Source organism: Aedes albopictus, chromosome 1, assembly GCF_035046485.1.
Source record: "Aedes albopictus strain Foshan chromosome 1, AalbF5, whole genome shotgun sequence".
Classification (NCBI taxonomy): Eukaryota; Metazoa; Arthropoda; class Insecta; order Diptera; family Culicidae; genus Aedes; species Aedes albopictus.
This window is the reverse complement of record NC_085136.1, coordinates 171437472-171454004: the sequence shown is the minus strand read 5'-3', so window position 1 is coordinate 171454004 and position 16533 is coordinate 171437472. Positions and strand designations below refer to the sequence as shown.

The 16533-nt window shown below is 40.0% G+C and overlaps 1 protein-coding gene across 2 annotated transcripts in view; it reads left to right on the top strand.

Moving 5' to 3' along the window:
* The window catches only part of LOC109406378 (uncharacterized), a 76441-nt gene that overhangs the window by 37511 nt on the left and 22397 nt on the right, over positions 1-16533 (top strand). For both annotated transcript variants that reach the window (XM_019679476.3, XM_029858350.2), the window contains exon 2: positions 14337-14627. In XM_019679476.3, the coding sequence (XP_019535021.1) occupies positions 14337-14627 (291 nt within the window). The remainder of the gene's footprint in view (positions 1-14336; positions 14628-16533) is intronic.

Below are 16533 nucleotides of genomic sequence, written 5' to 3'. Positions count from 1 at the left end.
GACCGTAGGAAGCGAGCCTCAGGAGGAGCAGGACAAGGATCAGCGGTCTATTCAGGAGGAGCAGGACGAATCGGAAGAAGAGCTTCACAGCTGCGAAGAAGACGATGACGTTGCAGAGCGTGAGCAGGCTACAACACTCAGGAAAAAATCTTCATTTGATTCATGTGCGAGCCTACATGGATTTTTGCAATGGGGTTTGCCTCATGAAGAGTATGTGCAGAATCAATGAATTACTGTCGAACTTTGTTTTCATTATATTGATGGCAAGCTTGAATGGAATCCATAACCAAGACACATACTTTTCAGTAGTTTCTTCAATGAATAATATTTACCCTATTTATCGTTTCAAGGTTAGGTATTTTATGTTTTTTGCATTGGAAAATTGATAATTTTTTTCCTGCATCAGAATTAATTCAATCGAAGTTACAATCAACTCCCAATCTTTTACATTTTTTTATACAAAAGTGTAAAATATTGAAAATCGATGATAAATCCGATGAATGATACAGGACACAAGAGCCTTAAAACTTATGCAATATAAATGAAGACGATTCTGCAAAGCCAAATATATTCATTGCCTGAATTCTCCTGAATACGTCGCTGAATGTTTGGATGTTTTCACCTCGGTTTTCACAAGCAGTTGATCCGGAGCGCACAGACCTTCCTGTCCTTCATCACTCAAAATGCACGACAACCGCAGCAAGGGGTGTTTCTGCTCTTGACCTCCGCATCGGAAAGATTCGTAATGAGCTCCGACGGTTAGTAGAAGTCCTTCTCGAACGGGGTCAGCTCTTCGCTAGTCCACTTCAGCGTACGCAGCGTGGCACCGTTGTTAGATTGCCGATCGAATATGCCACGATTTCCACCGAAACCGCCACCGCCATACATTCCGCCCATTCCACCGCGGGATCCTCCTGAGAGGCGATCGCCTCCACGGAAACCTCATCTATTCATGGAACGGCCACCACCCTGGTTTCCGGATGATTGCCGGCCACCTGTCGGAATCCGCCAGAAAATTGTACATTTTTTAGCTGGTTTTGGGAGGGTGCTTGCAGAATCAAACGAATAGTGGAGCGACGTAGATTTTCCGTCCAAACACTTTGGGAGATTCACTCAAAATGCACGACAACCACAGCACCTTGAAAAGTATTTCTGTTTTTGTTTCCATTATAAATTAATTATATATTTATAAATAAATACCTTAAAATGCTGCCTAAATATTGCCAGGAAAGGGAAGAAAAAATCACACTCGCTCGACACTTTCTTCGGTGGCCATCTTGTATTTTGGAATGAATTTTGTCTTTCAAGTGGTCATGATGCTAGCACATACTTTGAATGAAACGCCAAATGACATATATGCAAGTAACAAATAAGAGGCATTCAATGGCGCTATGATGACCATATGGTACAAATAAAATTAATGAAATTGATAAATTGACCATGGTATATGCAGTTGCACATGCATTTAAGGAAGATATTTTCCTGAGTGAAGTGGAAGCAGTGCTGCCGGGAAACGCTCTACCCGAGGAACCATGCCGTCGCGGTTCAACGATTACGTTGTGGATATTGCTATGGCTGTGGAAGCGGAACCAACGAATTACGGCGAGGCTGTCGCCGGACCTGAGAAGGACTTGTGGATCAGTGCGATGCGTGAAGAGTTCGAGTCGTTGACCAAGAATAAGACCTGGAAGCTAGTAGACCTACCAGCCGGGCGCAGACCAATCGGTTGCAAGTGGGTTTACCGCCGAAAAGAGGACAACGAAGGAAACGTTACTCGCTTCAAGGCGCGCCTAGTCGCGCAGGGGTTTACACAACAGTACGGCGTCGACTATAGTGAAGTGTTCTCCCCGGTGGCGAGTCAAACAACGTTGCGAGTTCTGTTAGCGGTAGCAGGTCACAAGCAAATGGCGGTACGGCACCTGGACGTGAAATGTGCGTACCTGCATGGGAAGCTGACAGAAGAAATTTTCATGCAGCAACCGCCAGGGTTCGTGAAGCGAGGCAACGAGAAGAAGGTATGTAAGTTGGAGCGGAGCTTGTACGGATTAAAGCAGAGCGCACGCGTTTGGAATGAGACCATTCACGGATTACTTGTTGAGTACGGCTTCTCTCAGTCGAAAACTGATCCGTGTTTGTACACCATGGTGACAGCGAAGGGAGTTAGAACATACCTGATCATCTACGTGGACGATATGGTTGTCGCAAGCACGGACGCGAGAGAGATAACAAGACTGGAAGAGTTTCTCAAGAAGAACATCGAGCTGACTTCGTTGGGAGAGATAAATCATTTTCTGGGAATGCGAATCACCAGAGACAAGGATGGATTCTTCTGTCTGGACCAGCAAGCGTATATTAGGAAGGTAGCAACGCAATTCGGTTTGGAACACGCCAAAGGCTCGAAGCATCCGCTCGACGTAGGATACTATAAAAGTCGTGAGGGAAGCAACAAGCTGCCGAATAACCAGCGCTACCGGAGCCTTGTTGGGGCGCTTCTGTATATAGGACTCAACACTCGTCCGGATATTACAGCAAGCGTCACGATCCTGAGTAGGCAGACTAGTGAACCAACTGAAGTTGACTGGAGCGAACTTAAGAGGGTTGTCCGATACCTGAAGATGACTAGTCACTACAAGTTGAAGCTAACAAGTGATAGACAGAAACCGGTTACGCTACATGGATATTGTGATTCAGATTGGAGTGGTGACACTGCTGACAGGAAGTCGACAACCGGGTATTTGTTCCAGGTAGAAGGCGCTACTGTGTGTTGGGTAAGCCGCAAACAAACCAGCGTGGCTCTCTCAAGCATGGAGGCGGAATACGCAGCATTGTCGGAGGCGTGTAAGGAGTTGCTTTGGCTACGACGATTGCTGGACGATTTCCAAGAGCATCAACCGGGGCCAACAACTGTTTACGAAGACAACAGAAGTTGCATCGACTTCGTACAACTTGACCATCTGTCGCGTCGATCGAAGCATATAGATACCCGTATGCATTTTGCGAAGGATCTTGCAGAGAAAGGTGTCATCGTGCTTCAGTATTGTAGTTCTGAGGAAATGAAGGCTGATATGCTGACCAAGCCCTTGGGCAGCGTAAAGTTGAAGGTATTCTCGGAAGCTGTTGGATTGGAGGTTGCTGACTAGGACGGTGAAGAGAGAAGATATCGAGGAGGAGTATTGGCGGATAATGATCAACGATATATTCTTTATGGCAACACTGCACAGAAGAGACAACGTCGATGACGGTGGTGGTCGTTTAACGGCGTCGACGAGACGCGCGAAGAAAAGCAAAAGTGTAACCATTGTATTCATTCCAAGTTAAGCTATCGAATAAAGCACACGTTGTAAAAGTACGTTCCCATTATTCTCTTCCACGGTGACGCGAGTCTCGAAGGTTTTCTCCGGTCGTTTTGTTCCGTTCCGTCGGGATTGTCCGCTGCGTAGCCTTGGGTTGCATTGTCCCACAGTTGCAACCAGGCTTGTCCGCACTCAGCGCAAGAAAATTCTGCTCTTTTAATTTACAACCCCTAAACCAATGTATTTATGCAATCTTCCTATCTTACCTGAAAGAAGGATGTTGAAATATCCTAAATGTCATTTCGACCTGTCAAAAAATCGCACCGCAGTGCCACACTGTGCGCGCAAAGAGAATTTCACCCGGGTGAATTCACCCCAGTGAATTTCTCTTTGCACGCTCAGTGCGGCACTGCGGTGCGATTTTTTGACAGTTTGAAATAACATTTAGGATATTTAAACATCCTTCTATCAGGTAAGATAGGAAGATTGAATAAATACGATGGTTTTGGTGGTGTAAATCAAAAGAGCAGAATTTTCATGCGTTCAGTGCGGACAAGCCTGGTTGCAACATGCATTTAATGTTGAATTCATGACGAACTTTTATTTTTATTTAAATGGTAACTTTCATCAAAATCAATACAATATCTGATTCAACCGATAGGAAAACTTAAACTGTCCATTCTCTTTTTCCGAGAGTCCGTTCTCTCCATAACATTGGATGCCGCAGCTAACGGAGACGTGATGGCTTCATGCTTTTCTCTGAGTACTCTGCAGCTGGATTTGATGAGAGATGGTTCGAATTTGGTGACGACATCAATGTGCTCATTACAATCGTACAACCAATTTAAAATCAACACTCAACAAAGATAGTAGACTAAGTTTTCTATAGTAAATAAAAGCAAAACAAAAACAATGGCAACACTATCAAAAATAAAATTCTCTATCAAACCACGCACACACACACTTCAAATACTATACGGGACAGATCAATATTCGAACATGTATTGCATTTGTACTAAAATGATCGCTCAATACGATTACAAGATTTTATATGTGCTGAGACCAGCAAGGAACTCAGAAGGTACTGTGAGAAACTCACCAAAGTTATGACAGGTACCAATAATTTACTGAAGCTTTTCTGTGTTTGCCTATGTACACACAACACTACTTGAATTCTTAGTTATATTCACGCTAAGATCAGTTTACCTATTTTTCTAAAATATGGGTAAATTTTATTCAAATATGCGTAAACTTTACGCAAATATGGGTAAATAAAACTTATATTTTGGAAAAGTGCACAACCGCATTTATAGGTAATATTAACCCATATTTGGATTACAATTACTCATATTTGTGTCCACATTACCCATATTTGAGTTTTGTTTACCTATATTCGAGTATCATTTACGCATATTTGCGGTTGTGCACTTTTTGGAAAAAAGGTAAACTGATCTAAGCGTGTTGGCCAGCTACGACTATCAGTATGCAGTCACACACAGCCCATGCTGGACAGAGCCATTTGCATGTCCTACTTACAGATTTAGTTAAATACCAGATCTCAATCTACTGCTCGCGGTCAATAGATCAAAGTGATGGTGTAGTGGTCAATACCGACAAAGATATCGTTTGCGTTTTAAGTGTAGAATTAGCTCTAAGTTAAAATACACATAAATAAAAACAAACAAAAAAAATCGTTTGCGTCATACAGCCTATAGAACAAGGACAGAATAGCAACAGAGCAGTCAACAACAGCAGCAACAACAGTGGTAAAAAGCAGTCAGCAACTCAGGTCAGCACCAACACAATCACACAACAAAGATCAAAGCTGGAATAACGCCAAAATGAACAATATTTCTTTATGAAAAAACGAGCAATATTTGGAAGGAAATGCATATACTTTTATCGCAAACTGTGCACCGATACTAGTACTAACAAAATGAATAGATTTGAAATATTTTTATCCAATATTGCACAACATTCAATCACTTGAAAATTTCACTTGCAAAATAGCACACCTCAACTACCCAACAGTGTTGCCAGTCCCTTGAACTTAGCAGAGAATTTCACCTAACCCAACTCTGCATGAGCAGAATTTGTCATGAGTTGACTGATTGGCATGTGTCAGATGAGGAGGCTCCATGGGACCTTCTTTGCACTTTTGAGTGTTCCTTCGCAAAATTTGCCTATTCAGGCGACCCTGATCAACAAACTAGGGAACCTGTACTAATTGGTTGCGACCACATTTTATGGATAACTCGCTTCCATTGCTACTCTAAGAGAGTTTTACTGTGGTTTTGTACCTACAATGGCCTCCATTATGGTATACCATAACTATTGCTTAAAAGAAGCTTGTCCTCTGCAGTCTGTGCGGACCGCAAGAGGTATTCCTGAATGGAATTCTGATCTGTTCAAGTTCAAAATATCTTCGGATAACCCATTCTTTTGTATAGTTACGAATGTCTAGCTTCCGCTTGAGAATTATAGCTATACACACTTAGATTTTATTACAGTATTCGGTAATTTTTTACCGAATTCTCAACAGCTGAACGTTCGGTAGTCCGTTCGGTAATCGAAAGAAGTAACGAACATCCGGTAAAAGAAAATTTTTGAATGCTGTCAAAAATTACCGAATTTTTCCGGTAATGTGCGTTTTTGAATTACCGTAGGATTTCGGTGATTCAATATTTTCTTTTGCATATATTACAGTTTTTCGGTACTTGTAAAAATAAAAGATGTAGCCTAGAGAGTTAAAATGCTTTTATTCACCAACTTTTTCGAGACACATCGATGCCTTTACTAACAAGTTTCGTCGCTCCTCCTAATTCCGTCCCGGTATTGATTTGTAACATGAACGTGAAGCAAGTCCCCGGTTCACCACGTCAACACCTCGAAGAGCTGGAACGGAATATTTATTGTTTGATTGGCGGAAGCAGTATGAGTTAATACTTACTTACTTACCAAATGTCTGCAAATACAGGGCTCCGCTAAATACGAACTTAAATTGCACTTGTTAAGAAGTTTAGGGTCAGAGGTTTATAGATATCACTACATTTTAAATGCAAAAACCGAAATGAAAATTTCAACTTTCAGCAGTTTGACACTTCTCAAATGTTGCTGGCAGCTTTACGGAACTTCGGTAAAGTGAGCTGTATTTTACAAACTTTTCAGTACTTTCTCTTACAGTATACGGTAATTGTTCGATTTCACTGTACATACTGTAAATTTGTTGACAAATGATGCTGTCAAAGCATGGAACTACAAACTAATCGGTAATAATATTACCGAACATTTGTAAAATGTCTCATAATTACCGAAAAACGGTAGTTTTTTCGCACTACCGATTTTTTTCAGCAAAATAGTTACCGAACAGCGAAATGGAATCTGAGTGTGTATAATCGACTTATTTAGTGGGCCCTAAAAAGCTCTGCTTACTTCAAATCTCCAGGTGCAAATGGGGGTTTGTCCTATTTTTCTCCAAAAGGATTTGAGTATTTCAAACATGTTTGGAACTCTTGTAGTTTGCTATTGGGTATTTTCATGGCGTGAAATTACTCCATAGTTATATCCCGAAAGTGTGCGTGCGTTGTATAAAGAAGGGATGAGTTCCAGATTCATCTGGTTACCTCCTTCTTTCTGGCTGACATGCTTTTCATGTGAACTCACATGCCTCCCAATTTGGGATGTCCACAGTGACTCTTTTACACAAAGTTGTATACGTTTTCAAGAAAGTACTCACTCAAACGTAGTTTTTGCTTGGGTGATTTCTTGAATGTTGAGGATGCTTTCGATGACGTGCCTTTTAATGTCATATTGTAAGTTGCATGACGTCACAAGCTACCTCCAATGAGCTATAGAGTTTTGCATCGAAATTTAACCTCAATTTTCTCTCCGAGAGAGAAAAGAACGGCAACGAATGGGAATCAAAACAAACCACCGGAAAATGTCAAAATTCGCGTGAGAGGGAAAAGGAAGGGACGAACGAGAATGAACTGAACATTCATTCGTGACGTCACCTTGCAGAATTCTATAGGCTCTCTTTACGCTTATGCGTTTTACAATGTCCTATTCAGGGCACTGATTAAACCCGTTGTGGTATGGGCTATGAGCTCTCGTTGGGCTTATGCGTTCATTCCCTCTTCTAGGGCACCCCTTCCTATTTGATCACCTTTCCCTTTCCTAATCCCATCCATCCCTTGTCCCATTCCCTCAGGTAAATGATGAAATAGGCTTATATGTATGGCGATGGCACAAATATCCCAAATGGAGGATAACGTGCCTCTGGAGCCGGCCTTCGGATACCTGATACCATATTTAGTTTATACAGTGATTTATAACTTAGCATTAAGGGTTCCATTTTAGTGCCATATCAACCATGTTAAATTTCAGCTCTATCGGGGAAACTATATTTCAGTGCCTCCTGTTCAATTTTCTTACGATTTTTATTTGGGTAAAATTTAAAATTCATGCAAACATCGAAAATGTGTTCAACCCCTAAAAATACAGGGGATGGCCAAAATGTTTGGGATAGGCAACTTTTTTTTCTCACAAAAAAGTTCAACATGCTATAACTTTTCATAGCGTGCATAAAAAAATCTCAAATTTTGACTGTTTGTCAACCTGTTATATGTGCATCATTGGTACAAATTTGGGCTCGATTGATTAATATTTCGTAAAGTTAGAACCGTTCGGGTAAAACACTGTTCTTAGACAATTCATTTTTGACCTGTCAAATCTCGGAAACCAGTGAACCGAATCGAATGAAATTTTGAACGTACACTAACAATATGTAAATGCTTCACAAACTATTAAAACATAGGTACTTTTTAATCGTTGAAAAAAGATATCATGGATTAACACTTTTTGGATTTTTCTCGAAAAAATGTATTTTTTTTACATCAATGTCAATAAATTTTAGTGTTAATATCCGAAGATTTTCCACTTCTATTTTCAAATTATCTCTAATCAGATATATTAGAGCCTATTTTGATTGAAGGAAGAACATATTTAATAATTTTTGAGAAGTATTGTAAATTTCACTTATTTTCCTCTATATGGGTAAAATTTTAACCCGGTATAACTTAATTCGCCGTGAGAAAATATTCCATTTTATTACGTCGTATTTTAAGTATCAATATATTGTTGATAAACGTTAAAAAATTCATTCAATTCGATTCACTTTGGTTTCCGAGATATGACAGTTCAAAATTGGTTGTCTAAACAATAGTGTTTTACTCGAACGGTTCTAACTTCGCGAAAAATTAATCAATCGAGTCCAAATTTGTGCCAATAATGCACATATAATAGGTTGACAAACAGTCAAAATTTGAGATTTTTTGATGCACTCTATTTTTCAGTACGTTGATTTTTTTGTGGGACATTTTGGCCATCCCCTGTAAATATATGAATGATTTCGGTTGGAAATTTTACGAGGAACTAGCATTTCGATGACCGCAAAGCGATCTGTCGCATATGATAAAAATTTTGTATGTATAAACTCCGACCTTATTTTACGTCCGTTTATTTTACGCCAGATTGATTTACGTCCACTTTCATACGTCCAAAATTTAGATTAACGTGAGGCTGTGAGGATGATCATTTCTCCATAGTGATGAGTCTTTTCAGTACGGCAAAAATAAAGAGGACGACACCACATTAGATCAAATTAATGGTTGCAGTGGTACTATGTCCTCAACAGGAAAAAAAACCTTCAACAGTTTTCTGAATAGGGTTTGTGTTCCATCAGTAATCTCATGCTCCCAATTTCATCCTATTCGAAAACAAGCGATTACGGCACCGATTGATTCCGTTCTTTTTGTTTTCATGCGTGCTCACTTCTAACAAAAAATACAATAGTTATTTATGCAACAAGTTGCAAAATGATGATTTTTTCAGCACGAGTTGTACATTTATCCAACGAGGCTTGCCGAGTTGGATAAATACAACGAGTGCTGAAAAAATCGAGTTTTGCAACGAGTTGCATACAAAGTTTTTTGTAATTACGAAAAACACCCATCGATTACCACCTTCATTTGCTACACAAACACATTCTGGGACACCAGACAGGCGGGCTTCCACGTGTTTTAGCCTATTATCCAATCAAGTAGGCGTTTCAGTAGGCCGGTAGATCAGGACAGACCGAGATGACTGTCACAAATTTTCAAGCTCCTGCCCAGTTCGGTCTGGCACTTAACCTTCAAATTCGGCAAGAAATAATACCGGAAATTAACTGCAGGACGTGCCTGAACATAAAAGAAATACACTTCCGGAAACTATACTTAGTTTGTAGTGCACAAGAGTGTAAAAGAATAATCAAATTGGCCATACAAACAACAGTGCCGAAAAGTACTACTTTTCGGCACACTTAAGAGTGCCGAAAAGTAGTACTTTTCGGCACTGTTGTTCAAGTGTGGAAAAGTAGGCCTTTTCACGGCATTTTCTCTGATGGAAAAGTGAGACTTTTCGCAACGTAATTACAAAAAAATAATTTTGCATTTTTTATTTTGTACTAGCAAACTTTGTCTTGCCAAGATGTGGTGATTTGACAACTGTTGAGGTCATCGATGCACCGCACTCTAGATTGAATTCATTACGATCGTGTTGATTTTCTTCCCAGGTCATGAAAAATCAACATTTTGTCTATTTTCTTACATGTATAGTTCATTTTTCTAACTTTTTGTACATATAAACACAGCCACCACGAATACGAATCGATCCGTGCAAGAATCATGCTGATCGGTTCATCCGTTCTTCTAGAGCTGAAAGTCTCTATAATATAGCTAAATCAAAATGAATCAACCGTTACCGAGATAGTGAAGTCTACAACTTTACTTGATTACTCTCTCTCAATACAATATACTGTGTAAAACGCTTAATGCGAAACCATATAGGTGAAATTTTAAACTAATGAATTAACTACATAGGCTGTTTTCGTACTCTCCGTATCGGCCAATGTGGCGCTAGCTTCTATGCGCGAAAAATCGCAAAAACATTGTATGGCGAATAGCATCTAAAGGCAAATTTATCGAAGTGGAATACATTATTCGAAAAAAATATTTGGTAGTGGTTGTGCACAATGGTGACTACTATTAAGCCTACAAAATATTTTTTCAGTAACAGCTTTCTATTTCAAGTGATTCAAGTTGTGGCTGTTCACCATACAAAATAAAATGGATTTACTCCTGCTGGTCAACTGTGGGTGTGCGTCAAGCGGGTAGTCCATTAATAACATCTTCATCTTCAGACCTTGGGGGTCTCCAGTTAGCCTAGTGGTTAAGGCTATGGATCGCCAATCCGGAGACGGCGGGTTCGATTCCCGTTCCGGTCGAATTTTCTCGACTCCCTGGGCATAACGTATCATTGTACTTGCCTCACAATATACAAATTCATGCAATGGCAGGCAAAGAAAGCCCTTCAATTATAGTTTATTGCATTGCTAACTGGACTGCGACAAAGTGCGGAATCTAAAATAAAAGTGCGATATTGCATCAAATCGTTCCGGTGTGGGAAGATTCATTTATTACGTCCATCGTTTTTCGGGATTAGTAGACCCCCCCTCCCCCCTCTGTCACGCTATTTTCCTAACCTAATACACGTACTGTCACACTTTCATAGACCACCCCCCTCCCCCCTAAAATGTTGGACGTAATTTTTGAACGTTCCCTGTCTTCACCGCACTTATTCATCACGAGCTAATGAATAAGTGCGGTGAAGACACCGGAACGATCTGACGCAAAATTGCACTTTAATATGAAATTCCAAATTCATCGTCGCACTTATAACTGCGCAATGCGCAATGCGGAAATGCTCAAAGAACACTAAGTTGAAGCGAGCCGAGCCATAAAGAAGAAGAAGAACAACATCTTCATAATCCCGCCCTTATTCAGCCTCAAGTATGAGATTGAAGAAGGGCAGCTGATTGTCTCGGAGAAACACAAGGTCCACCGCACTATTGCTCCAGTTAGCGCAGTAAGGGCAAAATACTGTGGAGGGTGTCCTGGTACTCCACAGGCTCCATTTGCGATTAGGTTTTTATAAGACCCCCCATTCTTTCCTAGGCACGGCAAGCGTAAAGCCGCATAACACCCTGAACTAGGGGTCACCTGATTAGTGGACTCCTACCACTGGAACAGGCGGTCCGTAGTGCTATTCTTAGCCAGTTGAACTAACCGCTACCGACACTACACAGCTATCTAGGCTGATCGGGAAAAGAAGTTAATATTAATGATCAACTTCATACGGGCCCGAAAAGCCGGCAAAAGTGTTACGTCTGTTTATCTGTGGTTTAACCCTAGTGCCTAGTAGGATGTTGGGGTCTATATGATCCAGACAAGCATGCTGAACGTGCACTACGGTAGCGTGGGCGCCTTTTATACAGGGTGCGGCAGGAAAAAATGCGAAAAGTTCAAGGCACTATTACACGCTAAATATGGGTCATATAAGACTATTTTTTCATGACAGTGTATCAGTCAATGTCTATATTCTAGCACTGCAAAATAAAAATGAACATATTTGATGTTTAACATGTGATAATGTAAGCCTTATGAGCGGGTATCAATAAACTGCGCGCCCAATGGTCATTAAGCCAAATGCAGGGCTGTTACAAAAGTATCGATTTGGAAACCGCAAAATCCGCGCCAATCAATTTGAAATCCGCGCCGAGGTAATCAAATCCACGCCAGTGCAAAAACATGTAGTTTTGATGACTCAAACTCCAAAGAAAATGATCTATTCATGACTTTTGTTGCACTCCAGATGAAGAGCATTTCTGTTGATAAATCGATTTTTACCATTACTAATCCATGAATTTAGATGACAGCTTCTACATCAAACAAGAGTTTAAACATGTTGCAAACAGACCAGTTTTTTTTTTAATTGGAATATAAAGTCCTGAAAAGAAATCTAACCTAAGTCCCAAAAGTTTTTTAGAAGCTTTTTGAGAAATTCATAGATTACTTTCTAAGTTTCTGTAGTTTGTTGAAACTTCACAGTACAGGTCGGACTCGATTATCCGGAGTCGGGTTCTGATGCTTCTCAAACACAAATCTGGAAATGCTCTTTAATGCTGAAACTTTGACATTTTGTCAAGCCAACTTTGATTAGTAATCAGTCAAAATTTCAGCTTTTTAGAGCATTCTGTTTTTGAGATATATTTTTGGGAAGCACCAGAACCCGACTCTGGATAATCGAGTCCGACCTGTAATACAAGGGGCAACATAAGCATAGACTAATTACTAGTGTAATTTATTGATTATATCACCAATCAATTGTATTCCTAAGGAAGATATTTATGAAAAAGGAAGTATTTCCTGAATATATCTGGCAACTTTTCTAAACATTGAGACAAAAGATATGCAGTAAAGTATTAATTCATCAGAAATTTATGATAAGTGTGGCCACACCACAGCCTTGGAAATTCAGTGATAAAATCAGCAAGACTTCCTCAGGACATTTTGTGTCAGAAAACCAATCCGATTTTATCAGATTGATTGCTTACGATACACACAGTCTACAAAACCAATGGTATTCTTGACGGGATTCTGTAACATTTGACTCTTGATTTGACTACAAAATTCAACCAAATGTTTCTACAAAATTTCCGATAGACGTCTTTTTGCAAATTCCACAAAAAAAAAGCTTTCAGAAACACCGATTTTAGAAATCTTGTCATTATTCAGTGCTTTTCGAACGTCAAGCATTGCTCTATAGGCAAGTTCCGTTCAAAATTTAAATTAAATCCAAATTTTTAGCCAACAACTGATCTCAGGGTCCAGACAGAAATATATTAAAGAGTTTGACTAAGAAATTCAGAATATGATCTTCTAAGTTTTAACAAATTGAGCTTCTTGATAGTGCGATGCAACTTAAATAGCACTCCACGCTGTAGGATCTTAATAATAATATAAGCCATATCCACATGTTACACAACATTAGCACTTTGAGATCGGTAAGTTAGCAACTTTGGCGACAGACAGCAGTAGAGATCCGTGGAGAGAAGCGGTAGGAAAATAACTGAGCGTGAGATGGTCGCGGACGCGTGTTTTGGATGCGGATTGATTCGAAGCGAGAAATAAATGTTAGCTATTAACATCGACAAACTGTTTTAATTAGATTTCGAAGCTGAAACTTTATACACGCTATTGACTATAAACATTGTTTTTGCTTAAACACAAAATTCCATAACACTAATTTAAAAATGTTCGTTTTTTCCTGATTGTTTTGAACTTCGTCCCGAAATGTTTGATGTAAGTTCATTTTTAAACCATTTCCGCAAAATCCGCGCCAAAATTAGTGAAAACGCGCGAAATCCACGCGAAACGCAAAAACCGCGAAAAACGCAAAATCCGCGCCACTTGTAATAGCCCTGCAAATGACTATAACAGTAAAAAAATTGGCCTAAATTCGATGAACAACCAGACCACACTGATCCAGAGCCATGTAGTTTCACATACACCTAAACCTTATTTTACGTCCACTATTGGCTTAGCGAAAAAAAATTCTACCGACAAAATAATGATCAAAATACACATTTTTATTTTTTGTACACTTCTCCTAATCACGAAGATGTTTTAAAAAATATAAAACTGTCGAGTTTGCTTATTGTCTTAGCGGTAGAATTTTTTGTCGCTCAGCCAAGCATGGACGTAAAAAGAGGACGAGGTGTACTAGAGGAAATAAGTACATATATTTGATGATATTGTAGAGAAAATTAAGAATTTTGTTTTATCAGATACGAAATTTGGCGACCTGTGTACTTTTCTGCGGTTTAAAAATTCGGATTGTCTTCAGCTTCAGGCGCCACCCTGTACAGGTTAGTGAACAAAATGGGAAAATTTTCAATTAACTTTTCAGAAAACTAGCCTATAAGAGATCATGGAACGTTGAAACATAGATTGGTTAACGTCAAATGGACGAAAATGAGGTTTGAAGTTGAAAAACACTTTCGCATTTTTCCTGCTGCATACTGTAGGCAAGACCGGAGATAGCTAGTTAAATTAAATGTATATATGTACTTACATTGATTATGCCTATACTTCTTTTTTGCAGATGCATTTAACGTCACAGACGCAAACAACAATACATTATCAGTCATCAACAGTGTGGCCCAAATTAATATAGAGGAAATAAAACCGCCAAAAATTCGAATGAACAAGAAAGGGAAGGCGTCCCTGACATGTCCACAAGAAAAGCAAGCGCCTTTCCAGCTCATACCGACTCTTTGCAGACGAAACCGAGACTGTAAAAAATCCGGCAATAATTTTAGATGCTGCAATCTTTTTGGGAGTAAGCGATGCGTTCAGGGTATTCCTATACCTATACCGGAGCCACCACATGATCGTAAGTATAATGATAGTTAAAATTTGCTCTAATCCTCTTTGTATCTAAAATTTGGTTTTCGATCAATATATTCTTTCCAATACCAAAATTAAATCGATCTCCTGTAACCGTCGGTTCCATATTTCACTTGTAGCTCCACCACAAGATTAGTTTTCCCTCGAATTTTCCTTAAGTACCTTTTTCCCGATTATTGTCCCAAAATATTCATGCCATAATAACACGCCCTTTTCAAATATTTCGCCCACTAACACTATGAGGGAGCAGTGGCTACACTTAACGGCTCGATGACTCTACACTCATCGAGCCGTTAAGTGTAGTTTCTCCTCTCTCATGTTCCACACTGGTTGGGTGACAACCTACTCGTATAACAGTTTGAGCTGTCAGGCCAAAACATAACTGGGTCAATCGTTATTCACTCACAGATGGAGCCAGCAAAAATAGGGTGTTCGTTCATGTTTCCGTCATTAAAGGTGCATACAATGTAATTTTATGTTACTTGTATGAAGAATGTTAAATGTATGTTTGACTCGTCTATAAAAAGCTCAGAGCTTCCTCTCTGACTTTCTTTTCCGATCGTGATATTTGAACAGAGTAGTAGTGCGCGCGTGTGTAGATTGTAGAGTTTGTCAAAGCAATTGTTAGTAACGATTAGTGCAAATGTAAAACGGTCTAAAACATGCAAATATTAGTACGTTACTATTACGTTAAAGCTAAAAACGAACAAACCAAGCACAACAAAAAGTTAAAGTGTGTGAAGAAACCATAGAAAAAGGTCCATCAATTGGGCCTTTTTCTCTGTGCTTTTGTTCTACTACCGACAGAAAATCCCCGGGAACCACTCTCCCGGGCGAACGTTCCCGTCATCGATCGGAAAAACGGTGTTTCGTGCCCCGAAACTGCGTCCCGGCGCGAGGTGATGACCCATTCCACCAACGACTATTTTGGTTCACCGGCCTGCCTGTAGGAGCCGCCATTGCCATTCATAGTTCCCGCAGGTATCTGCCGCCATCGCTATCTGCCTGCGCCCCGCCACTTTCCGTGAATAACATCGGCTATGGCCGCCGATGAAGTCGAACAACCACCAAACATCCACCAATGAATATCCGGATCATGCAAGTAGCCCTATTATGTGACGTCACCATAGAATAAATTATTGTACTATGTAAATTGCCTCAATGTTAGCTAATTCATTCAGAACGCAGCCCTGGTAATGTCTTTTTCACCATTTTGTGTTTTCCGCCTTGTTCCGGACTCATAACGGAGTCTTCAAGCCTCGCTGTTCCCATGATCCGTCGGAAACCATTTGTATAGTCGAGTTGCCCCCCCTCCCTTTATTGTCTGTGTTTATATGACCGTTCATTCCTGTTTGATACTGTGCTCTATTTGTGAGAAGATTATTCTTTAGTTCCTGTTAGTGAAGTGTCCCCAAACGAGTGAAGAAACTGAGGGTTCAAGCCATCCTATAAAACGACCCTGAGAACCCTAATCCCCTATTCCCTGAGCTAACGAGTTACAAAATGGCGCCCAACTAAAAAAATGATTTGAAACTTTCATTTTCCCCCCGCCGGGGACGAAAAAATAGTCCTATTTTTGATAACCACTTCGTTCTCCTAACGAAGAATACAACACCGATAGAATAACCAATTGATTCAACAATGGATGTAGAATTCGAGCTCATCTACAAACATTTGCTAATTCACCATCTCGAGCGATCGGAGATGGCATACGAACTGAAAATTCGCGGATTGCCGTTAGTCGAAACTGAAACGCGCGCGGAAATGAGAAAACGGTTGAAGGATCGACTAAAAATCGAAAATGTTCAAAATCCCGACAAGTTTTGATCGATTAGAAACGACGGTCGACGATGAGATCAAAACCATCGACGAGAATTTGAAGGAAATACAGG